The 26,589-nt window shown below is 39.2% G+C and overlaps 1 protein-coding gene across 2 annotated transcripts; it reads left to right on the forward strand.

Annotated features, from left to right (window-relative positions):
- On the forward strand, nucleotides 1–26,270 carry sirt5 (sirtuin 5). 2 transcript variants are annotated; one of them, XM_061975591.2, is made up of 9 exons: nucleotides 1–115; nucleotides 10,106–10,221; nucleotides 16,414–16,547; nucleotides 18,366–18,591; nucleotides 20,523–20,610; nucleotides 22,174–22,227; nucleotides 22,315–22,438; nucleotides 24,348–24,463; nucleotides 26,066–26,270. In XM_061975591.2, exons 2-9 carry the CDS (start codon nucleotides 10,119–10,121, stop codon nucleotides 26,130–26,132), a joined length of 912 nt encoding a protein of 303 aa, XP_061831575.1. In that variant the 5' UTR covers nucleotides 1–115; nucleotides 10,106–10,118; the 3' UTR covers nucleotides 26,133–26,270. The 2 variants fall into 2 exon arrangements, with proteins under 2 accessions (XP_061831575.1, XP_061831576.1); XM_061975592.2 differs by lacking the exon at nucleotides 10,106–10,221 and having other exon boundaries at nucleotides 2–115.
- The last annotated feature ends 319 nt before the right edge of the window (nucleotides 26,271–26,589 follow it).

Here is a 26,589-nt window from a genome sequence, read left to right on the forward strand (position 1 = left end):
CTGTAACCCGCCTAAAAACGAAGAAGCAAAAGAAGACGAAGAAGAAATAAAGTACTGACGCACTTCCTCATCCCTGCAGCGGGAGTCTTCCGACTGAGTCTTGGTTGTGTGACAGGTAGTGAAACAAATCTAATCAAAGTTGACTGCAAAGCAGTATTATCTCTGGAAACCTTCACGTCAGCGTCACCATTTTTATGCTGTAAACGCCGAGCTCCAGCTCCAGCTGTTGTGTTTATTAACGTTAGCTTGCTTGCGACACTGCTCGTAGCTGCGATGCAGAATCACAATACTTGGTCCACGACGTCAAATTGTTTCACTTTCACTATTGCTGTGACTCAGTTAGCGCACTTCCCTACTCGCCATCTGAATGTGGTCACACTGAACAGACTAGTGTAGACAGTAGATACAGTACATATGTACATATAATACTTATATTTGACACACAGCCAGTAATCGATTAGGGTCATCAGGACGCATATAAACTCCATTTGAGGAAATGGGTAATTTTATTATAAGTAATTATACATATGTATCCTGTAATTATATACAAAATATTGTTATATACAGTACAGGCCAAAGGTTTGGACACACCGTCTCATTCAATGTGTTTTCTTTGTTTTCATGACTATTTACATTGTAGATTGTCACTGAAGGCATCAAAACTATAAATGAACACATGTGGAGTTATGTATATGTTATGATGAGCTTCAAAGGGTAGTCACCTGAAATGGTTTTCACTTCACACGTGTGCTTGAAGCAAACTTGCCAACCCTCCCTAATCTTCCGGGAGACTCCCGAGATTCAGCGCCTCTCCCGAAAACCTCCCGGGACAATTATTTTCCCGAAAATCTGCCGATTTTCAGCCGGAGTTTGAGGCCACGCCCCCTCCAGCTCCATGTGGACCTGAGTGAGGACAGCCTTTTTTCACAACGAGAGGACAACAGGGTGACAAGAAATACATCATCCAGACGAGAGATAAATTGTATGATTATGTTTATCTTACCTAAAAATAAATATATTTATTAATTAAAAAAAAAAAACGAAATACATTTTTACTATATTTTGCTAAAAACATCAAAATTAATTGTATTTTTATTTGTATTTTTTCTGACTCCTTATTACATCCAGGCATTAGAATTATACATTAAAATAAACATATTTGAAATAATTCATTTTGAATTATCATAATAATTCATTTATAATGACCATATGTAATTATTAAAATAATTGCTTGTTTATCAACAACTTTAGCATTTTATTAATTACATTTTGAAGCTCTCAGAAGCCAAGTTATGTTATATTCCTTAAGATTTATGTATGCAAGTTTGAAGTATCAATTATCTAAACACAGTTTTGTTTGCATATTTTCAGGATGTAGATATATATATATATATATATATATATATATATATATATATATATATATATATATATGAAATACTTGACTTGTTGAATTCTAGCTGTCAATATACTCCTCCCCTCTTAACCACGCCCCCAACCACGCCCTGCCCCACCCCCGACCACGCCCCCACCCCCCACCTCCCGAAATCGGAGGTCTCAAGGTTGGCAAGTATGGCTTGAAGAGAATGGCAAGAGTGTGCAAAGCAGTAATCAGAGCAAAGGGTGGCTATTTTGAAGAAACTAGAATATAAAACATGTTTTCAGTTATTTCACTTGTTTTTGTTAAGTACATAACTCCACATGTGTTCGTTCTAGGGCTGGGTGATATATCGACTATACTCGATATATAGTGGGTTAGGGCTGGGCGATATGGCCTTTTTTTAATATCTCGGTATTTTTTGGCCATGGTCACGATACACCAGATCTGGGCAAATTAAGTCCCGGGGGCTACATGTGGCCCGTTGAGTTTTTCAATCTGGCCCGCCGGACATTCCCAAATAATAGTTTAAGATGGAAAGTGTAGCTGCCATTCTGATGTGCACTCATGTTTTCTAATGAACGGCAGTCTTCAACTATACTAAGTCTTTCAATGCTTGGAATCTGCATCATATACTAGTTACTATGGTCATCTAATTAGTTACTATGGTCATCTAATTACTTACTTTGGTCACTATGAGATATCTCAGATTGTAGGTGGGTTTTTTTTCACTATGTTTGTTGCATTTTGGTTGCGTTTCGGTTGATTGTAAAATATGTTGTCAATATTCAGTGTTTTATCATTCATAGTTATTTTGTAATCCCACATTCTTTATTTTCATGCACATTGTGGGTGCCTCATTCAGTAAAAAAATAAATAAAATTCCATTACGTTTTTTAAGGCGGTCTGTCATAACGTTTTTAGCTTTCAATCATTATTGTGAGGTTTTGTATTAGTGTTCCTAAAAATAGATATACCAGCCCCCAGACACACTTTTTTATCTAAATCTGGCCCCCCGAGTAAAATAATTGCCCAGGCCTGTGATACACGATATATCTCGATATTTTGCCTTAGCCTTGATTGAACATTGGATGAATATAAGCACAGCAGTATGATGATTCTATGTGTCTACATTAAAACATTCTTGTTCATACTTCATTAAGATATGCTTATTTTAAACTTTCACGCAGAGAGGGAAATCACAACTAAGTCAATTGACCAAAACTGTATTTATTAAACAGTTATTAAGCAGTGGCACAAACATTCATGTCATTTCAAAACAGAAAGTGCAAGATTGTCAGAGACATTTTAGAACAAGCTATGAGTGCACTTTTGTGCATGATGTCACTAAGATGACTTATCAAAACAACACTAAATTAAAGTGCACATTTTGTACAGAACGCCACTACAATTAAAGTTAAAGTTAAAGTCCCAATGATTGTCACACACACACTAGGTGTGGTGAAATTTGTCCTCTGCATTTGACCCATCCCCTTGATCACCGCCTGGGAGGTGAGGGGAGCAGTGGGCAGCAGCGGTGCTGCGCCCGGGAATCATTTTTGGTGATTTAACCCCCAATTCCAACCCTTGATGCTGAGTGCCAAGCAGGGACGTAATGGGTCCCATTTTTATAGTCTTTGGTATGACTCGGCCGGGGTTTGAACTCACAACCTACCGATCTCAGGGCGGACACTCTAACCACTAGGCCACTGAGTAGGTCCACTAGGCCACTGAGTAATAGTTTAAAACAAATAAAGTGCACTTTTGTGCATGATGTCACACAAGATATTTCAATAACTGTCAAATAAAAATGAGCTGCATAATAGGAAATCAAATAGTGTATGTCCTTTGCTATGTGGTAGGTTCCTGCTGACGTTATCTCCTTCTGTTGTTGACTATTTTTTTCATACGGTGTTGATGTAGAAATGGTTGCTTGGGCATTGTGTGGGTATGACACCGAACGTAGATGTTGACATGCGGAGTTTCAAGCACTCTTCATTCTCTAGCGGGTGACTTTTCAAATGATGCTACATATTAGCAGTAATGCTACTTTTTGTAGCAACGCTTTTGCCCCACACTTGACATATTACGGTTGTCTGTTCGACATATTCCCGCTTGAAGCCAGACCATGGACCCCCTGCTGTTTTTCTTGGGAATTAATTCTTCCTTCATTTGTTACCAGATTTGCACCTTCTCTCTCTCGTATTACCACTTGCACCACAGCTAACGTTACCCATGCCGCTACCTCTCTGCTCCGCGAGGGCGTATACGTATGTGACGTATGTAAGAAGGTGTGCTTGCTGTCTGTGAGAAGGAGAGACAACAAAGAGTGGGAAGAGCCTAAAGTGTAATGCCCGCAGCTAAAAGCAACTGCGTGAGAACGGATACTGAATATCACGATATAGTCATTTTCTATATCGCACAGAGACAAACCCGCGATATATCGAGTATATCGATATATCGCCCAGCCCTATTGTGGGTTGAAATTGTAGAAAATGACTATATTGTGAGTATTCGAGTATATACGTTCTCAGTTGCTTTAAGCTGCAGGCATTACACTACAGGCATTTCTCACTCTTTCTTGTCTCTCCTTCTCACAGAGAGATAAAACAAGCGCACCTTGTTACATACGTCACATACTGTCGCGCGTGCAACGTCATATGCTCTCGCGGAGCAGAGAGGTAGCGACATGGGTAACGTTAACTGTGGTGCAAGCAAAGTGGTGAGAGTGGTAATACAAGAGAAAGAAGGTGCGAATCTGGTAACAATTGAAGGAAGAAGAATACAAAAAAACCAGCACGGGGTTCATCGTCTGCCGGTGGTTTGGCTTCAAGCGGGAAGATGTTGAACAGACAACCGTAATATGTCAAGTATGCGGCAAAAGCCTTGCTACAAAAAGTAACGGCACTACTAATTTGTAGCATCATTTGAAAAGGCACCCGCTAGAGAATGAAGAGTGCTTAAATCTCCACGTCAACATCTTCGCCCGGTGCCACACCAACAAAATGCCGAAGCACTGACCCAATTGAGCCTGGCGTCTTCCATTTCAACACCGTATGAAAAAAAAATCAACAACAGAAGGAGATAACGTCTGCAGTAACCTACCACATAGCGAAGGACATACACAATTTGATTTCGTATTATGCAGCTACATTTTATTTGACAGTTATTGAAATATCTTGTGTGACATCAATCACAAAAGTGCACTTTATTTGTTTTAAATTATTGCAGTGGCGTTCTGTACAAAAAGTGCACTTTAATTTAGTGTTGTTTTGATATGTCATATTAGTGACATCATGCACAAAAGTGCACTAATAGCTTGTTTTAAAATGTCTCTGACAATCTTGCACTTTCTGTTTTGAAATGACATGAATGTTTGTGCCACTGCTTAATAACTGTTTAATAAATACAGTTTTGCTAAATTGACCTAGTTGTGATTTCCCTCTCTGCATGAAAGTGTATAATGAGCATATACTAATGCAGTATGAACAAGAATGTTTTAATGTAGACACATAGAATCATACTGTTGTGATTATATGCATCAAGTGTTAATTCAAGGCTAAGGCAAAATATTGAGATATATATCGTGTATCGTGGCCTAAAAATATTGAGATATTAATAAAAGGCTATATCGCCCATCCCAGTTCATTCATAGTTTTGATGCCTTCATTGACAAATAGTCATGAATAGAGATGTTCGATAATATCGGCCTGCCGATATTATCGGCCAATAAATGCGTTAAAATGTAATATCAAAAATTATCGGTATGTTTTTTTTTATTATCGGTATCGATTTTTTAATTTAATTTTTTTTGGGACGTCGTGGCGCAGTGGAAGAATGGCCGTGCGCGACCCGAGGGTCCCTGGTTCAATCCCCACCTAGTACCAACCTCGTCATGTCCGTTGTGTCCTGAGCAAGACACTTCACCCTTGCTCCTGATGGGTGCTGGTTAGCGCCTTGCATGGCAGCTCCCTCCATCAGTGTGTGAATCTGTGTGTGAATGGGTAAATGTGGAAGTAGTGTCAAAGCGCTTTGAGTACCTTGAAGGTAGAAAAGCGCTATACAAGTACAACCCATTTATCATTTATTTATTTATTTTTTATTATTATTAAATCAACATAAAAAACACAAGATACACACTTCTTTCTGTTATTAATATTCTGGTTCCTACATTATATATCAATATATATCAATACAGTCTGCAAGGAATACAGTCCGTAAGCACACATGATAGTGCGTGCTGCTGGTCCACTAATAGTACTAACCTTTAACAGTTGATTTTACTAATTTTCATTAATTACTAGTTTCTATGTAACTGTTTTTATATTGTTTTACTTTCTTTTTTATTCTATGTAACTGTTTTTATATTGTTTTACGTTCTTTTTATTCAAGAAAATGTTTTTTATTTATTTATCTTATTTTATTAATATTTTAAAAAGTACCTTATCTTCACCATATCTGGTTGTCCAAATTAGGCATAATAATGTGTTAATTCCACGACTGCATACATTGGTTGATATCGGTATCGGTTGATATCAGTATCGGTAATTAAAGAGTTGGACAATATCGGGATATCGGCAAAAAGCCATTATTGGACATCCCTAGTCATGAAAATAAAGAAAATGCATTGAATGAGGAGAAGGTGTGTCCAAACTTTTGGCCTGTTCTGTATATTGTTGAGAAAGAATTAGAGTGTTATATCTGAGTGATGGGGCAGGACATTTTAAGCTTTTGATTCTTTCCGCTCCTTTTTCGGTCACACCGTGTTTTTTTATTTTTTTATTTTGTTAAATTGTGTGAATGGAAAGTATATTTAGTTGTTGCGGTCAAAATAGGCAACACAGTGGTTAGCGCTTGTGCCTTACGGCAAGGAGCTCCTGGGTTAGATTTCCTGAGGCTTGGGGTCTTTCTGTGTGGAGTTTGCATGTTCTCCCTGTGGGTTCTTTCCAGGTACTGCGCCTTCTTCCCCCCTCCAATGACATGCACCTGCAGATAGGCTGATTGGCAAAACTAAATTGGTCCTAGTGTCTGAATGTTATTGTGAATGTTGTCTGTCTGTGTTGGCCCTGGGATGAGGAGGCGACTTGTCCAGGGTGTACTCCGCCTTCCGCCCGAGTGCAGCTCGCACAACCTTGAAAGGGGCCAGCGGTAGAAAATGAATGGTAGAAATAAACTACCGCTGGTCCCTTTTGAGATCGTGGTTGAAGCCTATCCCAGCTGCACTCTGACGATTGACAGGGTGCACCCTGGGCAAGTCGAGGATAAGACCTAACTATACTTATTATTGAAGTGATGGAAGTAGGATTCAATTTGAGAGACCGCTATCGTCTTAAGTATGAGCAATGCTGGAATTGAAATATTACCGTTAACTGTAATACTACGTTTAAGGTTCTGTTTGCAAGATTTACACAGATGCCTTGAGGGCGCTAACTTTCCAAAGTGTTTTACACAGTATATCCCGCCCTCCTTTAGACTTCTGGGACGTAATGACGTAACTACGTACGTATGTAACACGTGCACACACATTAGCTTTGACTGTTGTTAGCTATTGATAATGTTTATAATCATTGAATGTATATTCTATTATATCAACATGACTGCAAATTGTTTGTTGCTTCTCTTTGACCGCTTTTGTATGTGTGCACGCGCTCCCTGCGAGACCGGGTGAGTGACAACCGGTGGTGTTCTCGTTATATTTTTTGCTTAAAAAAATGTTACTGTGAGGAAGTTGCAAACAGCACCTTTAACTTCGGTCCTAAACAAAAATAATGTTTTTTTTTAAATTTTGAACATTGGAAAGCCTTTTGATGAAATGATGTCACTGTTTTATTTATTTATTTATTTATTTACAGACAGACATGGTTTTGTATTTCAATATTGTTTTTGTTTTGTTAATAACAGAGTCTGTTCTGCAAAAGGTCATCCCTAGAAGCACAGAGCTTATGGTCAGCGACCCACAGTTAAAATATACATCATCATACAATATACAAAATATAGTCCATACAATAGATTTCAAAATCTACCTACCAAATACCATCCATCTTCTTCCGCTTATCCGAGGTCGGGTCGCAGGGGCAACAGCCTAAGCAGGGAAGCCCAGACTTCCCTCTCCCCAGCCACTTCGTCCAGCTCTTCCCGGGGGATCCCGAGGCGTTCCTAGGCCAGCCGGGAGACATAGTCTTCCCAACGTGTCCTGGGTCTTCCCCGTGGCCTCCTACCGGTCGGACGTGCCCTAAACACCTCCCTAGGGAGGCGATCGGGTGGCATCCTGACCAGATGCCCGAACGACCTCATTTGGCTCCTTTCGATGTGGAGGAGCAGCGGCTTTACTTTGAGCTCCCCTCGGATGACAGAGCTTCTCACCCTATCTCTAAGGGAGAGCCCCGCCACCCGGCGGAGGAAACTCATTTCGGCCGCTTGTACCCGTGATCTTGTCCTTTCGGTCATAACCCAAAGCTCATGACCATAGGTGAGGATGGGAACGTAGATCAACCGGTAAATTGAGAGCTTTGCCTTCCGGTTCAGCTCCTTCTTCACCACAACGGATCGATACAGTATCCGCATTACTGAAGACGCCGCACCGATCCGCCTGTCAATCTCACGACCCACTCTTCCCTCACTCGTGAACAAGACTCCGAGATACTTGAACTCCTCCACTTGGGGCAGGGTCTCCTCCACAACCCGGAGATGGCACTCCACCCTTTTCCGGGCGAGAACCATGGACTCGGACTTGAAGGTGCTGATTCTCATCCCAGTCGCTTCACACTCAGCTGCGAACCGATCCAGTGAGAGCTGAAGATCCTGGCCAGATGAAGCCATCAGGACCACATCATCTGCAAAAAGCAGAGACCTAATCCTGCAGCCACCAAACCGGATCCCCTCAACGCCTTGACTGCGCCTAGAAATTCTGTCCATAAAAGTTATGAACAGAATCGGTGACAAAGGGCAGCCTTGGCGGAGTCCAACCCTCACCGGAAACGTGTCCGACCTACTGCCGGCAATGCGGACCAAGCTCTGACACTGATCATACAGGGAGCGGACCGCCAAAATCAGACAGTCCGATACCCCATACTCTCTGAGCACTCCCCACAGGACTTCCCGAGGGACACGGTCGTATGCCTTCTCCAAGTCCACAAAGCACATGTAGACTGGTTGGGCAAACTCCCATGCACCCTCAAGGACCCTGCCGAGAGTATAGAGCTGGTCCACAGTTCCACGACCAGGACGAAAACCACACTGTTCTTCCTGAATCCGAGGTTCGACTATCCGGTGTAGCCTCCTCTCCAGTACACCTGAATAGACCTTACCGGGAAGGCTGAGGAGTGTGATCCCACGATAGTTAGAACACACCCTACGGTTCCCCTTCTTAAAGAGAGGAACCACCACCCCGGTCTGCCAATCCAGAGGTACCTCCCCCGATGTCCACGCGATGACCAAATACCCATTTACAATTTCATTTATAAATAAAAAAGGAATCTTTAAATCCACCAAATCAGTCTCAATATGATATTATACAAATTTGATTAAAAGATTGCATCTTGAAGATCTGCGATAATCTCATCATACATACTGAGGTCAAGACCAAAATTATGCGACTAATGTGAATCTCCACCATAAGGGGTGTGCTAAATGTACTAAGCATAACGTCGAAATAAATTTGGCTTAAAACGTTTTTTAAAAATGTTTAAAGAATGTGATTCTTTTATAGAGCTATCAATCTCATTCCAGATCATCGGGCCTCTACAAGTTATACTCAACCTTGTACACTTTGGATGACGATGTTTCCCTCTCAGTAAAGGTTTACTTCTAGTGTTATGTCTATGAGAAGTAGTGGTCACTGGAATGAGCTGGCAGAGTCTAAAATTTAATCCATATACTACATTATACATAATACAATCACAGTGGAATCTGTTGCACTCCGTAGGCTTCAGAAGATTGTACCCATAAAAAAGAAGATTTGAGGGAGCATTAAAGTTTGCCCATGATGTAACACGTATGACTTTCTTCTGAAGAATCTCGAGTTTTTTAAGGTAACTGGGATACGTGTTACACCATACGACATTGCAATAGTTTCTATGTGGTTCAAATAGAGCCCGATACTCTGCTATATATTTGCATATCGTGAGTCATTTGCCAATTTTTAAACCTGTGACATCTTACCAAAAGGCTTTTTAAATGGTCAGAATATAAATAAATTAAGAAATGTAAGCAAAAAAAAGTCAAACAAAATATATATAATAATCAAAAATGTTTTTACCCCCTTCAAAAACGTAAGGACTTTGTCCTGTTTGGCATTTAAGATAATTAAAATCAAATGTCCACAGGGGTTTAAAACATACGTTTACATGTTTCCTTGACACATCACCGGCCACGATTTGATCGCAGGGGACAATGACAATAGCTCGTGAAATATGCCAATATATTCGATCAGTAACGTAGCAGGACGGGGCTACAAATTTAGAAATTGTTCGTGGTAAAATTTCCTATGAAGCGCCCTGTCATTCATTAATTGACGATTTACATGCGCTTATTCATGCAAAACTTGGCCTCCTACGCATCGTGGAACCCTACCCACAGCGTAGGTAGGGAGTTATATCCAAGTGGCTTTATGAAATATGAGTCTCCAGAGATAATAATGGTCAATTTTGTATAACAAGGACTAATGCGATAACTGGCAGATTTTACAACAAAAAAATAAATAAAGCTGTGATGTCATTTTCTCCCTAGCCATTGATCCCTGATGATTGTGAGCCGGCTCACCGTAAGAGGCATTATAAAGTCACAACTCTATGCTTCTCTAAGGAAAGATTGGAACAGTCACACAATGGCTAGGCCCAGTTCAGGTATGTTACCATTGTTTTATACAGATGAAAAAGGTGTTTTAAGTCTATTAGACAGGGGTCTCCAGTTAAATTTGGCCAAATCATTTCCAAACCCACTGTTCATGACAGGCCAGAAGAAACTGAAAGTGAATAAAGTTTCAACTCTGCAACTGACCTTCTTTTAAGGCACACGTGTCAAACTCATGGCCCGGGGGCCAGATGTGGTCCGCCAATTCAATTTCATGTGGTCCTCGAAAGCCTGGAAATAATATGTCTCTCAATAAAGTACTGTAACTTTTCTTACTAAATGTATTATTTATTTCTATTTTGGGAGAAAAACAATATATGTACTCCATGTAACCGCAAATTATGTTAACTTAAATATTGTCTAATTATGCAAAAATATATTATCAAACATTCCAACCATTTTTTAAATAGAAATAAATACTAAATAATAATGATTTCAAAGCAAGTTATCCATCAAATTGTGCAATGTAAAAGTAACAATAGATTTAATGGTAAAATTGTGAAATGTACTATGGTTTTTACAGCATTTTTCTCTAAATGAAAAAAACTGTACTTTTTTACTGTAATAAACTGTGGTGCCGTTTTGTACCGAAAAATCTACAGTTGTTGATTTGCGGTAAAAAAAACAAACAAACTGGCAGCTCAGGTGCCAAAATGTTACTGTAAAATTGCATTTTTTTTAATTTACAGTAAAAAAAACAAATGTAAATTTTACAGTAAAATTCTAGCAACTGAGCTGCCTTTTTACCATAAAAACAGCAGTACTGTTTTTCCATTTACAGTAATATATATTACATTTTGAGGTGAAATTGACTTCGACACCTCTGTTTTAAGGCGTACATTTGATGTGTGTAAGTCCCAAAGACATGAATTGTTCCAAATTAATGACCTAACATAAACTGTAAATGAGCTGGTTTTCCTGTTCCACTATTGTGAGCAATAAAAAGAATGTGTATCTTGCAACAACTCATGATTCGAATCAGAATTGATTTTTGATTCTCGATTCAAACAGATTCACGCAATACATTATTTGGTAAAAAAAATTATAACACCTTTTAAAACAGGTTAAAGCGGGGGTGTCAAACTCAAATACAGAGTGGGCCAAAATTTAAAACTGAACAAAGCCACGGGCCAAGGTTGAACAAATTAACCTTTTAATAGGGACCCAAACAAGTTTTGCATTGAATATTGAACAAGCAAGGCTTATATAACTTTTATAGTGACATGCAAAGTCGAGTTTCAAATAATAATAATAATAATTAAAAAATATCAATGGCATATCAAATAAAATGTAAATAAAAATTGAATGCCTCTTTTCTATGTGCAGCCTTCTGAGGTAAATATCAAAATAAACTTTTTCCACAGGCTAATACATTTGAAAATAAAATAACAATTATGAGTGAAAGCTCCGCCCCTCTCTTCACCCGAGTGTCCAAAACATGAGACCGCAAATCCGATTACACAACTACAAAATCGATCATGGAACTGCGGCCTAGGGTGTCCTGGTGCCATGCGCATATATGGACACCCTTATGTTTGAACATGGTGTTTGTTATGGACAATCTGTGACGAGCACAGAAGTCCAATAACAAAACACCACTCGGGTTCAGATCCGGGAGACCCTACCAGGGGGCATAAAGCCCCCGGACAACATAGCTCCGAGGATCATTGGGACACGCAAACTCCTCTACCATGATAAGGTGGCAGCTCAGAGAGGAGCTGCCATGTGTATATATATGTATGTATATATATATATATATATATATATATATATATATATATATATATATTTATTTATTTATTTATTTATTTATTTATTTATATATATATATATATATATATATATATATATATAACTATATATATATATATATATATATACATATATATATATATATATATATATATATATAGTTATATATATATACATTTAATCAGGATGTACTGAATGTGAAGCGACTTTTTCTTAATCTTTGAGCTAATATTTTGCAGATAATTTTAATTTTATTTTTTTAATATTAATCAAAAAGATTGGCTGGTAACAGGATGGAAGTGTTAGGTCTTTATCGGGTTTTAGCAAACGACTGATTTTTAGCAGAATTCATGTTTGGAGGAAGGTTTTCTTTAACCTCTGATGTAATTTTTGTAAATATTGGAGCGAGCTTGACCAGAATGTTTTGTAGAACTCCACAGGGAACCCATCAAACCGTCCTGGTGCGTTATTTGTTGGCATGTGTTGAAGAGCATCATGAATTTCAGTTACTGAATTAGGTAGATATAAATTTGATACCTAGCTGTATTTAATTTGGGTAAGTCTATATTGTTAAGAAATGTTTCAATATCTGAAAGAGATGGGTCATTTGGTGTGTACAGTATATACAGGTAAAAGCCAGTAAATTAGAATATTTTGAAAAACTTGATTTATTTCAGTAATTGCATTCAAAAGGTGTAACTTGTACATTATATTTATTCATTGCACACAGACTGATGCATTCAAATGTTTATTTCATTTAATTTTGATGATTTGAAGTGGCAACAAATGAAAATCCAAAATTCCGTGTGTCACAAAATTAGAATATTACTTAAGGCTAATACAAAAAAGGGATTTTTAGAAATGTTGGCCAACTGAAAAGTATGAAAATGAAAAATATGAGCATGTACAATACTCAATACTTGGTTGGAGCTCCTTTTGCCTCAATTACTGCGTTAATGCGGCGGAAACAGAGTGGACCGACACCAGCAGATGACATGGCACCCCAAACCATCACTGATGGTGGAAACTTTACACTAGACTTCAGGCAACGTGGATCCTGTGCCTCTCCTGTCTTCCTCCAGACTCTGGGACCTCGATTTCCAAAGGAAATGCAAAATTTGCATGGTTGGGTGATGGTTTGGGGTGCCATGTCATCTGCTGGTGTCGGTCCACTCTGTTTCCTGAGATCCAGGGTCAACGCAGCCGTCTACCAGCAAGTTTTAGAGCACTTCATGCTTCCTGCTGCTGACCTGCTCTATGGAGATGGAGATTTCAAGTTCCAACAGGACTTGGCGCCTGCACACAGCGCAAAATCTACCCGTGCCTGGTTTACGGGCCATGGTATTTCTGTTCTAAATTGGCCCGCCAACTCCCCTGACCTTAGCCCCATAGAAAATCTGTGGGGTATTGTGAAAAGGAAGATGCAGAATGCCAGACCCAAAAACGCAGAAGAGTTGAAGGCCACTATCAGAGCAACCTGGGCTCTCATAACACCTGAGCAGTGCCAGAAACTCATCGACTCCATGCCACGCCGCATTAACGCAGTAATTGAGGCAAAAGGAGCTCCAACCAAGTATTGAGTATTGTACATGCTCATATTTTTCATTTTCATACTTTTCAGTTGGCCAACATTTCTAAAAATCCCTTTTTTGTATTAGCCTTAAGTAATATTCTAATTTTGTGACACACAGAATTTTGGATTTTCATTTGTTGCCACTTCAAATCATCAAAATTAAATGAAATAAACATTTGAATGCATCAGTCTGTGTGCAATGAATAAATATAATGTACAAGTTACACCTTTTGAATGCAATTACTGAAATAAATCAAGTTTTTCAAAATATTCTAATTTACTGGCTTTTACCTGTACATGTTTGTAGGTCTCTAGAGATAGAGTTAATTTCTTCAGGAACATGTGTAATGTTCCCAGCTGAATCCTTAATGGATAGTACAGAGTTTTTTAAAATTTAGTTTAAGTTGGTTAGCCAAATATTTCCTTGGTTTATTGCCATGCTCAAACTTCTCCAAGCGTACCCTCTGCAGCTGGAATTAATTATTTCTCTTAAGTCTAATTTGAGTTCTCAATTTGCTAAAAGTTTGTTCGTTTTTGTGAGTTAGCATAACCTATTTCTAATAGTTTGATTTCATTTTCAAGTTCCTGCTCTAATAAACGTTCTTTCTTTTTCTTGGATGATGAATAGGAAATATTTTTTCCTTGCGTAACTACTTTCATGGTCTCCCGAACACACGCCATGGTGTCTGGTTGGTTATTAAAATCTAAAAAAATCTGTCCATTCTTTGTCAAAATACTTTAGAAAGTCTGGGTCCTTTAGTAATTATGTATTATGTTTCCAGTGTTTTGTAGGTGCAGTGATAGTTGTGTTAGGGAGGGGAGAGTAAGACAGATGCATGGTCAGTGATAATGATAGGGGATGTGAATATTTGAGATATAAGATCAAACTGAGCTAATTGTTAAAAAGTAGTCTATGCAAGAAGATGAGTGGTGAACTGCATAAAAATAAGTGTATTCTCTAAGAGTGGGGTGATAAGAACGCCTGGCATCAGAAAGACCGTAATCGTTCATATATTGCTTAAGTATTCCCGCTGACTGAGACTCACGGTGACTCCCAGTCACGCTGGACCGTTATATATTTGGATTACATATTAAATTGAGGTCCCCTTCTAAAATCAAGGACGAGTTTGAGTGAGTGGAGAGTGAAGAGAAGAAAGTGTGGAAAAAGGAGGGGTCGTCAACTTTTAGACCATAAATGTTGGCGATATAAAAGTTTATCCCGTCAACAGATGTATTAATAATTATGTATCTGCTCTTTTTGTCAGTAATGGAGTTATGGAGTGTAAAATTAATCCTTTGACTATTGAAAACAGCTATGCTTTTCTGTTCGGAGTTGTAACTGGCTAAGTATGTGTGAGGTGATTGCAATTGTGAGGTATCGAACTTGGTTAGGTCTCTTTTAATAAAGCAATATCTGCTTGCATGTTCTTCAAATGATAGCGAAATGTTTAGTTTTTCCATGGACCCGACCCCACGCACTTTCCATGTAACAAGTGGACATACTAAACTAGACTGTAACTAAGTGTATGGATGTATACTTTATGTGTAAGTAATGCTTATCTGAATCTAAATGTGAGCCTATCATGCATATATTCATGTGTGCAAAGTGGGTAGATGTGTATAGTTGAAGTGTATTTATTAGAGAATTGTGAGAGTGTAAGCTAAGTGTGATGAATGCTGACGACGACAAGGGGACCCCTTACAGGTAGAAATGTAGAAAGGGAAAATAAGATAACATAAGATAAATAGCAAATAAAAAAGAAGGGTGTGCAGCACGCGACAGGAAGTGGAAAAAGGAAAAAGAATTATAGAAAACACAGTTTGTTGATTCTCCGAAAGAGTGGTTGGTGTTTTTACGTGAAATACTCATTATTTCAAATGAATTAATAAACTTGTTTTTTAATCGTAATTTCAATATCAATCAAAAAAATTGTGATTATTATTTTTGCCATAATCGTCCAGCCCTACAATCTAATTCAATATAATAATCATCCCAATCCCACATGCGCACAATTTACTGGACGACCTATGTCCCTATCTTCACCTATGGTCGTGAACTTTGGGTTCTGACCGAAAGGACAAGATCACAGGTACAAGCGGACAAAATTAGTTTCCTCCATCGGGTGGCGGGGCACACCCTTAGAGATAGGGTGAGGAGCTCAGAGTAAAGCCACTGCTCCTCCACATCGAGAGGAGCCACATGAGGTTGTCCGGACATCTGGTCAGAATGACCCCTGGACGCTTCCCTGTGGCAGTGTTTAGAGCACGAACGACCGGTAGTAGACCACAGGAAAGACCTAGGACACGCTGGAGAGACCGTCTCCTAACTGGCCTTGGAAGGGCTCGGGATCCCTGCACAAAGTGTCTGGGTAGAGGGAGGTTGGGGCTTCTCTTGATAAGCGGAAGTGGATGGATGGATCCAATCTCACATGACCACCGTCATTGGCTTTTACATTATACAAAAAGTATTCTGACAGGCTGTGGACCAATTCTCCTAAATCAATCAATCAATCAATCAATGTTTATTTATATAGCCCTAAATCACAAGTGTCTCAAAAGGCTGCACAAGCCACAACGACATCCGCGGTACAGAGCCCACATAAGGGCAAGAAAAAACTCACCCCAGTGGGACGTCGATGTGAATGACTATGAGAAACCTTGGAGAGGATCGCATATGTGGGTAACGCCCCGCCTCTAGGGGAGACCGAAAGCAATGGATGTCAAGTGGATCTGACATAATATTGTGAAAGTCCAGTCCATAGTGGATCTAACATATTAGTGAGAGTCCAGTCCATAGTGGATCTAACATAATAGTGACTATATAACTAAATAGTTTCATGCATCATTGTCTTGTTTTCAGACCTGGCAGCGTTCAGAGAAATCTTCTTAAAGGCCTCCAATATAGCCATCATCACTGGCGCAGGTGTGAGTGCCGAGAGTGGAGTCCCCACCTTCAGAGGTGCGGGAGGCTACTGGAGAAAATGGCAAGCTCAGGTATGTTTCCGCTTGTTTTATTAAAACCAATAAATGTAAAGCTATCATATGTCATTGTTTGACTTTGGCATAAAGCATTAGTTGCTGTTATACCCATGGATGGGTACCTTTCACATTTGAACCAATACCGTACCAATTTTCGGTACCTAGGAATAATCATCATCGTCATCGGCAGTCACTCGAAGTGAGTATGGAGATCCTCCTGGTAGGAAAGTATCCCTTTATGGAGGATGCCTGTGCGTGACTTTGTTTAACATGGGGAGACTGGTGCACAGACAGTCACCACACGATCCTTGACAGATCCGGGTCAGGGTCCAGTGGCATGGAGTCCAAGACGACCCAGGACCCTTTTCTGCTGCAGCCTTCATCTGCCATCCCAGCCGTTGTGACGCTCAATAGGGTTAGCAATCATCCTCCGCCTGTTCCACCGTTGAGGTCTCGGGTTGTTATTTCTCCAAAACTGGGCCCACATGGATGTGGGGGTACCTTCTTCCGCCATCGCAGCCGTTGTGGTAGTTCTTACATCTACCGTCTTCCGCCTGCTCCGCCATTGAGATCTTCACCGTATCCCTGGCTAGGGGCCAGTCAGGTACTAGGCCTTTGCCAAGGGCCACCTGGGGTAACAGTAGTAAAGGGGTTAACCTCCTAGTGCCCCAAGACCCCATAGAGGAGCCTCCACTGCCGGATGCACTTTAACATCATGCCCAGGGCACACCTAGGGATAAATATTGGTACTCAATGGTAACAATTTTTCAGTACTTTTTTCCGGTACTTTATCGATACGTTATTGCGTAATAATAAAATTAAATTTTTTAATGAAACATTTAAAAATGAGCTGATTTTAATTGCTCTCCAGTTCTTATATCTTGTTTCTTATGGCATTTCTGGGTCTCATTTGCAAGTATTATATAGTAGATTTTGCGCGCATTTGCAATTCCAACACATTAGATAGCTGGCGCTAGTGTACCGGCTAAGGTGTGTTGCTTAGCTAGGAAATAGTCTAAGCTAAATGTACCATTCTGGTTTTATGTTGTGCCCTACAAAGTCTTTATACTGTGAGTTTTGTACTTATTACACAGTTGCATCTTAGTTGTAGTTTTCATTACAAAATTAGGAGGTGTTGAAATCACCATGTAAAATAGCTATTGCTCATCAGTAGCATGTTGTGGAGGTCTTGCTACTCCGGGTTCTCTGGGCCACCAATGACGGACATGACAGCCGTGTTCATCTCTGCGAACAATGATTTATTTTGCAATAAGTTGTGCTTTTCAGCAATGTTAAAGTTTCTCTCGCTCGTTCTCCACCATCAACCGCCTCCTCTCCTTCCCGACTGCTGCCTTTAACAGAGCGACAGGTGATCAGACAAACACTCACAGCTGTGTCATCTACGCACCTGTCAATAATCTCGAAGCCGATCCTGACACCCCCCGCTTCGCTGCAGGTCCGCAGGCCACGCCCCCCCCACACATGTATATGGCAAAGCTAGTGCAGTTTGGAAAAGTGGAGGCTTACTCTATGTTCAAGCGTCTTCCGTCAGGCATACTTGCTTTGTTGGCATGGAAAATTGTAGCTAAATGTACTTTGGCTGAGTCTGCTCTGAGTACTGCTTGAGTGATTGTTTCCAAGTTTTTGAGCTGTGTTTAGTCTGCAAACAGAGGTGACGTCACGGGCAGCAAAGTTTTCAAATTATGTTGCCAATTGATTTTATGTGTTTCGATACCCGATAGTACCGACAAAATTTGCTCGGTGCCGATAAATGTATCAAATTCGGTGCTCATCCCTAGTTATACCTTTTATTTTTCTGTTGTACATTTTTAGGAACTTGCCACTCCTGAGGCCTTCTCCAGGAACCCCTCACGCGTATGGGAGTTTTACCACTACCGTCGAGAAGTCATGGTCACGAAAAATCCTAATCCCGCTCACCTGGCCATTGCAGAGTGTGAGGAGCAACTGGGCAGACAGGGCCGGAAGGTCACTGTCATCACTCAGAACATTGATGAACTTCATCGTCGGGCTGGATCCAAAAACATCCTCGAAATTCACGGTAAATTAATAATTTTATGTAATATAAATGCTCTCAATTGGAAGAGAGAGAGACAAGTGTGTGGATGGATGGATGGAAAAGAAAAAAAAATGTGTGCATCATCATTGAAGTCGTGATGCCACAGCCCATTTTGGGATGTATATTCAGTTATTATTAATGTCAACCGAGAACATTTTTTCCACTGGCTTAGGTTTACTCACCTCAGTCTGTGGCGGTCAGGTTTTTTTTTATATCAGTGTGGAACTGCATTAACCAATTGAACACATCAGTAGCACTGTTGTTTTGGGGAATGGAAGAGGATGTTAAATGTTTGTTCAGCCATATTGTGCTGAGCAATGTTAAGAGTGTGGTGCAGCAGACAAGCGTTTGCTGAACAACCCACCAAGCAGTTAAAGGGGAACATTATCACCAGACCTATGTAAGCGTCAATATATACCTTGATGTTGCAGAAAAAAGAACATATATTTTTTTAACCGATTTCCGAACTCTAAATGGGTGAATTCTATTATTCGCTCTCGGAGCGATGACACATCGGGAAGCAATCCACCATTTTCTCACTTTCCTCGGTGTGTTGTCGGAGGGTGTAACAACACGAACAGGGACGGATTCAAGTTGCACCAGTGGCCCAAAGCAAAGATGCGAAAGTGGCAAGAAATTGGACGAAATTTGTTCAAAATACGAGGGTGTGGGGAAAGCCAACGAAATGGTCAGTCGTTTGTTCCGCACACTTTACCGACGAAAGCTATGCTACGACAGAGATGGCAACCGTCCCTTATGCCACCGAAGATGATCAAGAGAAGAATATCAACCCTAGCTGCCTGCTGACATCAACTCCAAAACTGGACAGATCAGCTTTCAGGAAAAGAGAGAAGATAAGGGTATGTCTACAGAATATATTAATTGATGAAAACTTTATTCATTACTTGCGGTTTTACGTAAATTATTATACATAAACTGTGTTTACCAATAATTTAGCTTAAAAACATTTATTTTTTTCAATCATTCGAGTACATTCGGGTAGTCTTGTGTAATGCAGTATTTTGTGTCTATTTAGGTATGGTTAACCTGAGTGCTAAAATCGTGGAAAAATATATGTTCTTAGCGCGCCTGAAATGGGCTGTCTGCACTCTCAAAGTGCATGTTGTTGCCAAATGTATTTCATATGCTGTAAACCTAGTTCATAGTTGTTAGTTTCCTTTAATGCCAAACAAACACATACCAATCGTTGGTTAGAAGGCGATCGCCGAATTCGTCCTCGCTTTCTCCCGTGTCGCTGGCTGTCGTGTCGTTTTCGTCGGTTTCGCTTGCATACGGTTCAAACCGATATGACTCAATAGCTTCAGTTTCTTCTTCAATTTCGTTTTCGCTACCTGCCTCCACACTACAACCATCCGTTTCAATACATGCGTAATCTGTTGAATCGCTTAAGCCGCTGAAATCCGAGTCTGAATCCGAGCTAATGTCGCTATACCTTGCTGTTCTACCCGCCATGTTTGTTTGTATTGGCATCACTGTGTGACGTCAAAGGAAAATGGACGGGTGTATATAACGATGGTTAAAATCAGGCACTTTGAAGCTTTTTTTAGGGATATTGCGTGATGGGTAAAATTTTGAAAAAAACTTCGAAAAATAAAATAAGCCACTGGGAACTGATTTTTAATGGTTTTAACCCTTTTGAAATTGTGATAATGTTCCCCTTTAATTTGCTAAGACCTACTACCAAGGCAAATGTAGCTATTTGATTACACGGTACAGTATTTGCCATTTTTGACTAAGCAGCAGACCGTTTCATATCTTGTTTTTTTCTTGAAAACTTTGGTTGAATATACACACTTTAAAGTCTCTTCTGTAGTTTTACACCTGTAATGTATATATCATCTGACTCCTGTTTCTGCTCTTATCATTTTTGACTCTCTCATACTAACATCTAGGAAGTCTTTTTAAAACTCGATGTATAAGTTGTGGCCACGAGGCATCGAATTACAACAGCCCCATTTGTGCTGCTCTGGAGGGCAAAGGGTAAGTAGGTCACGTGGTATACCGTATTTTCCGCACTATAAGGCGCACCGGATTATAAGGCGCACCTTCAATGAATGGCCTATTTTAAAACTTTGTTCATATATAAGGCGCACCGCATTATAAGGCGCACCACATTATAAGGTGCGTAGAATAGACGCTACAGTAGAGGCTGGGGTTGCGAGACCTGTTGTGGCTCAATATTGGTCCATATATAAGACGCACCGGATTATAAGGCGCACTGTCAGCTTTTGAGAAAATTTGAGGTTTTTAGGTGCGCCTTATAGTGCGGAAAATACGGTAGATTAGAGGTTTTCCTTTTTTTTAGTAATGTCAACTTTTTCAATGAAAGATACTGTGTGTCTATTTTTATATACATATTCTAGTGTATACATATGAGAGAAAGCAGGCAGATTTTAAATGTTAATCACACTTGAAATTGACTAATAATGATTAATCACACTAAATTACTTGCTTACATATTTTAAATTCACCTAAAAAGACCCCAATATTTTGAAACAAATGCAATGTTATGGTCAGAATGACATACAGACATATTTTAAAATGTTTTACTTCAATGTATGTCATTTATTTGCTCAAAACCCGGTAATAGTTTTATCATAAGTCCTGTCAGGGTGTATTTTGAAGCGAAATTTGCTAGCGAACACACCAGTCGATGACGTATGTACTGATCACTTACTGTATAACAACCCATGCCACCTTTCAGGTAACCATCCACAGTTAATATGAAGGAGCATGTGCACGCAAAATAAATTGTGTGATAAATCTGCAACTAAAACTGATTAATGCAATACTTTTTGTAATTAATCGCATGAGATAAATTGTTAATTTTGAAAGCCCTTATAATAATATTTATCAGACCAGAATGGAATAAAAATTATAAACTCAGTATCTGTTTTTGCAAACAAAAGCAGAGGTCCAGTGCAATATAAGTGTTGTGTATTCACATGTTTGTAAATGTCAGTCTTTTACATTTGTGTATTATATGTAAATTGCAGGATACATGCACATGTGTTCAATACAAAGATACCTGTCAATAAATAGTATACATCATCTTAATTGCACATTTCAAACCCCGCTCATTTATGCTTTGAGTATCAAAAACATATCCATATGACTTCATTTTATTTATTATTTTTGTACTATTCTTAATTTTTATTCTTGTCTTTATTGTTGTTCATAAATGTAGCTGCTGCAACAAAGAAATTTCACGCAAAAGGTCAATGATGTACCTTACTTTTAAATGTAAGTGAAGTGTCACATTATTTATTCAGGACACTGAACGTTAATGTACAATCTTCTGTACAGACTGTGAATGAGCCAGATTATAGCATATGTAGTCCTCCATGCCAGTATGGTTGGCAATGAGAGCAAGATGCGTGATGTGTCTTCTTGACCAAGGACACAACAACAGTGACTAAGATGGTAGAAGCTGGTTTCGTACCAGAAACCTTAAAGTTTCTGTACGATCGCTCTACCATCTGAGCCACGCCGCCGAAAACATGTGTACTTATAATTGCTCAACTTGATCAATTTCTCCCTCAGCGCTCCAGACCCAGACACACTTGATGTTCAAATCCCTGTCCAGGACCTGCCCAGGTAGGTATGTAGGGCTACCATGTATTTGTGGTCATCTTCAGATCAAGCTATGGTAAATATTTGTTTACGTGTGTGTGTGTGTTTTAGGTGTAATCAAGCAGGATGCTCTGGTCTTCTGCGGCCAGCTGTTGTATGGTTTGGGGAGGCCCTTGATTCGGACATCCTCAGTCAAGCAGAGAAAGTGCTGGATGGCTGTGACCTCTGCTTAGTGGTAATGTGAAAGTTATAACCATAAAACATTTATCTTTGATTGGCAAATGTAGTGATGCTTGTTAGCAGCAAAGATATGCAGTGCTATAATCACAACCACAATGCCTGGACACCGGCGTCTCTTCAGACATTTACTTCAGCTCCAGCATTATAGTAGTAGAGTATTTTTCGTTTTCCCTTTGCCCGTTCACTCTAAGTTGAAGCCAGATCAATCCGTCTTATTAAATGAGTGTATGGTGGGTGACAAGGGAAAGCACATACCGTATTTTTCGGAGTATAAGTCGCACCGGAGTATAAGTCGCACCGGCCGAAAATGCATAATAAAGAAGGAAAAAACATATATAAGTTGCACTGGAGTATAAGTCGCATTATTGGTGGAAACTTATTAAAACCCAACACCAAAAATAGACATTTGAAAGGCAATTTAAAATAAATACAGAATAGTGAACAACAGGCTGAATAAGTATACGTTATATGACGCATAAATAACCAACTGAGAACGTGCCTGGTATGTTAACGTAACATATTATGGTAAGAGTCATTCAAATAACTATAACATATAGAACATGCTATACGTTTACCAAACAATCTGTCACTCCTAATTGCTAAATCCCATGAAATCTTATACGCCTAGTCTCTTACGTGAATGAGCTAAATAATATTATTTGATATTTTATGGTAATGTGTTAATAATTTCACACATAAGTCGCTCCTGAGTATAAGTCTATGAAAAAAACTGCGACTTATAGTCAATCTCAAGCTCAATCACAAATGATGCCCGGAAGAAAGTTGGCGTAATGAAAAAGGTCCTTTTTTTTCTTATGGGTTGTTTTATAATACTTTAAAATATTAACTAAGTCTTAAAGATCGTCAGGTCTAGCACCCCCTGAAGTCTGGCTAACTTCTGTGTAGTTCCATAACGTTGCAGCATTCCTGGTATGCTTGTGTAATTGGGGGTTTGTGTGTGTTTTTTGGCATTTGCAGGATTTTCTTTTATAATTATTTTAGTGTTTTACGATTTTGATTTTGGATGATTTCCCTGTTGGCCACAGTATAAATGTTGCAAAAAATGTCTGACCATAGTTGGACCTTGATGTTTTTGTGCAACTTTCGAGGCATATTTCTTTCTGAGATTTCTTGTACAACCGTTAAGAAACTTTACATTTTAATGACCTACATTTGGTGTAAGATGTGTGTCTACCTCTTTTCACAGTTTTTAATCTGGCCCAACCACCAAACTTTTGCTCATGATTTTATTAAAACCCTGTAAAACTAAAACTGTAGCCGGCAAGAGGTTTTGCAGCGCTATTTCTGACCTACCATAAGTCTTGAACTATTAGTGCAATCAACATAAATCCAAGGGTTTCTAAAACTATATGCTTTGTGCTTTCCAGTGATCTATCATTACATTTGGCTTACTGTATTGGTGGGTTTTTGTGCTCAGCCGTATGGCCTTTTTGGTGTATTTTCTTATGATTGTACACATGTCGAATAGGTTTATCTGACACTAATTCAAGGAGGGAGGGGGGTGGTCATCTGAATCCCAGTAAGTGGTAAAGACAGCTCCAAAATGAAAATACTTTGTTGTTTAATATTTTATAGTTCATATTTCAAAGTTGCTTGTAGTCGGACCCCCTGCCTGGCCATATTTTTTTAGAAACCATTCTGGCCCGGGAGTCAAAATGTTAGCCTACCTGTCCTAATTCTACATGAGGTAAAAGTGTGTTCCTTCACTTTAATGCAGACAAGGTCAAATCTGTGTTAATGGCTTTGCTTTTTTACTTTTTCCTAATTATATACTGTACCCGTTTTCACATTTAGTTCCAGGACTGTTTCCCAATGAGCCTGAGAATAACTATATTTCTTCGTCGATGTATCCTCCCATAACTTGATATTCTCCGACCACTTAGGTTGGCACTTCGTCTGTGGTGTATCCTGCAGCAATGTTTGCTCCTCAGGTGGCTGCAAGAGGTGTACCTGTGGCTGAGTTCAACATGGAAAACACACCTGCCACAATGCGTTTCAGGTGGGTTTTATTTTTCTTCAAGCAATCAGACACAAACTGCATTTTAGGGTTTTGATTAACACTTTATAATAAGTACACACTATTAAGCATTAATAAAACATTAGTAAATACTTAATTCATCATTTGTAAAGCATATTTCCGACATTAACACTCATTAGCAAACAGTTAACTTAATAATAAGATCATTTATAAAATGCTTACTGGTTGCATTTTTTATTTTATAAAAATAAGTCAGCATTTTTACCGTAAGTATTATATTATTTACAAACCAGCTATTTGGGTATGGTTAATGGTTTGTTAGATCATATAGAAAGAGTATGTAAATAATTATTCTCTTCAGATGGCCTAGTGGTTAGAGTGTCCGCCCTGAGATTAGTAGGTTGTGAGTTCAAACCCCGGCCGAGTCATACCAAAGACTATAAAAATGGGACCCATTACCTCCCTGCTTGGCACTCAACATCAAGGGTTGGAATTGGGGGTTAAATCACCAAAAATGATTCCCGGGTGCGGCACCGTTGCTGCCCACTGCTCTCCTCACCTCCCAGGGGGTGAACAAGGGGATGGGTCGAATGCAGAGGACAAATTTCACCATACCTAGTGTGTGTGAGACAATTATTGGTACTTTAACTTTAACTGAACTTATTTATACATGCATTTACACATACAGTATTCAGTAGTGATTGTGTGGTACCACTAATTTTCATTTCCGATCTGATACAGAGTAAAATTCCATCTGGTATCAGCAATACCGATCAGATACCGATACTTTTTGCAAATTTACCAAATGTGTCGGGTAAAATTAAAAAGTAGTGTATTACAAGTGTTGCTGCTCTTGGGGGAAACATCTTCAAAAGATGACGTTATTTAGCACTAAATGCGTTATCTACAGTGCATCTGGTAAGCATTCACAGTGCTTCACTTTCTCCACATTTTGTTATGTTACAGCCTTACTTCAAAATGGAATTAATATATTTTTGTTCTCACACAATACCCCATCATGACAATGTGAAAAGTATATACATGTTTTTGTTTTGAAATTTATAAAAAAAAAAACGACTAAGAAATTGAATGTACATAAGTATTCACAGCCTTTGCTGATTCACTTTTGGCAGCAATTACAGCTGGAGGTCTTTTTGACTACGATGCCACAACCTAACACACACAAAATGTTTGGAAACTGCTGCCTGAGCTTTTGAATGAGTAAAACATTTATAACTGTGTTTGTGTAACTGCATATTAATGAATATTCATGTCAAAAATATGCTTTATAAATGATGGATTCAGTGTTTACTAATACTTTATTAATGCTTAATAGTGTGTACTGATGTACTGGCAACACTAAATTGGCCCTAGTGTGTGAATGTGAGTGTGAATGTTGTCTGTCTATCTGTGTTGGCCCTGCGATGAGGTGGCGACTTGTCCAGGGTGTACCCCGCCTTCTGCCCGATTGTAGCTGGGATAGGCTCCAGCACCCCCCGCGACCCCAAAAGGGATAAGCGGTAGAAAATGCATGGATGGAGTGTGTACTGATTATAAAGTGTTAACCAAAACCAGCTTTTGTTTACATGTTTCGACCATTTATTGTGGTTTGTTGTTTGGTAGGTTTCACTTTCATGGACCCTGTGGGACCACCTTGCCCCCTGCACTAAGTCTCCCAAAACAACATTGAAATCCAGATCACTAAACACAGAAAAGACTGGCAAATAATTATTAAACATATTTATTTAACCAGAGCCCAGTATGAGTAATGATGATGGAGAGGTTATTCTGTATTATACAGGACCTTTGTAATGCAATTTAATATATTTTTTAATACAGGTATGTACATTTGTCAGACACAAAATTAGATTTGACTGCATAATCTACTTTACACACACAGCTCTTTAGTCACATTACAGTGGTAAATATTAAGTAGGATGTACTATTACTACTGCACTACTACAAACAACTGCAATAATAAACATTTTGTTAAACAAATGCACAGTAAAAAATTCAAGCAATGTTGTCATTGTTAAAGGTTGAATTTGTCACATAATCTTTAGTATGAAGGTGTGAGGTGTGTGTATATTGCAGTACTGTTCAGTCAAATTTTATTGAATGTGTTCCAGCAGGGGGCAGTGTTAAGC

This window comes from Nerophis lumbriciformis, linkage group LG14 (genome assembly GCF_033978685.3).
Source record: "Nerophis lumbriciformis linkage group LG14, RoL_Nlum_v2.1, whole genome shotgun sequence".
Classification (NCBI taxonomy): domain Eukaryota; kingdom Metazoa; phylum Chordata; class Actinopteri; order Syngnathiformes; family Syngnathidae; genus Nerophis; species Nerophis lumbriciformis.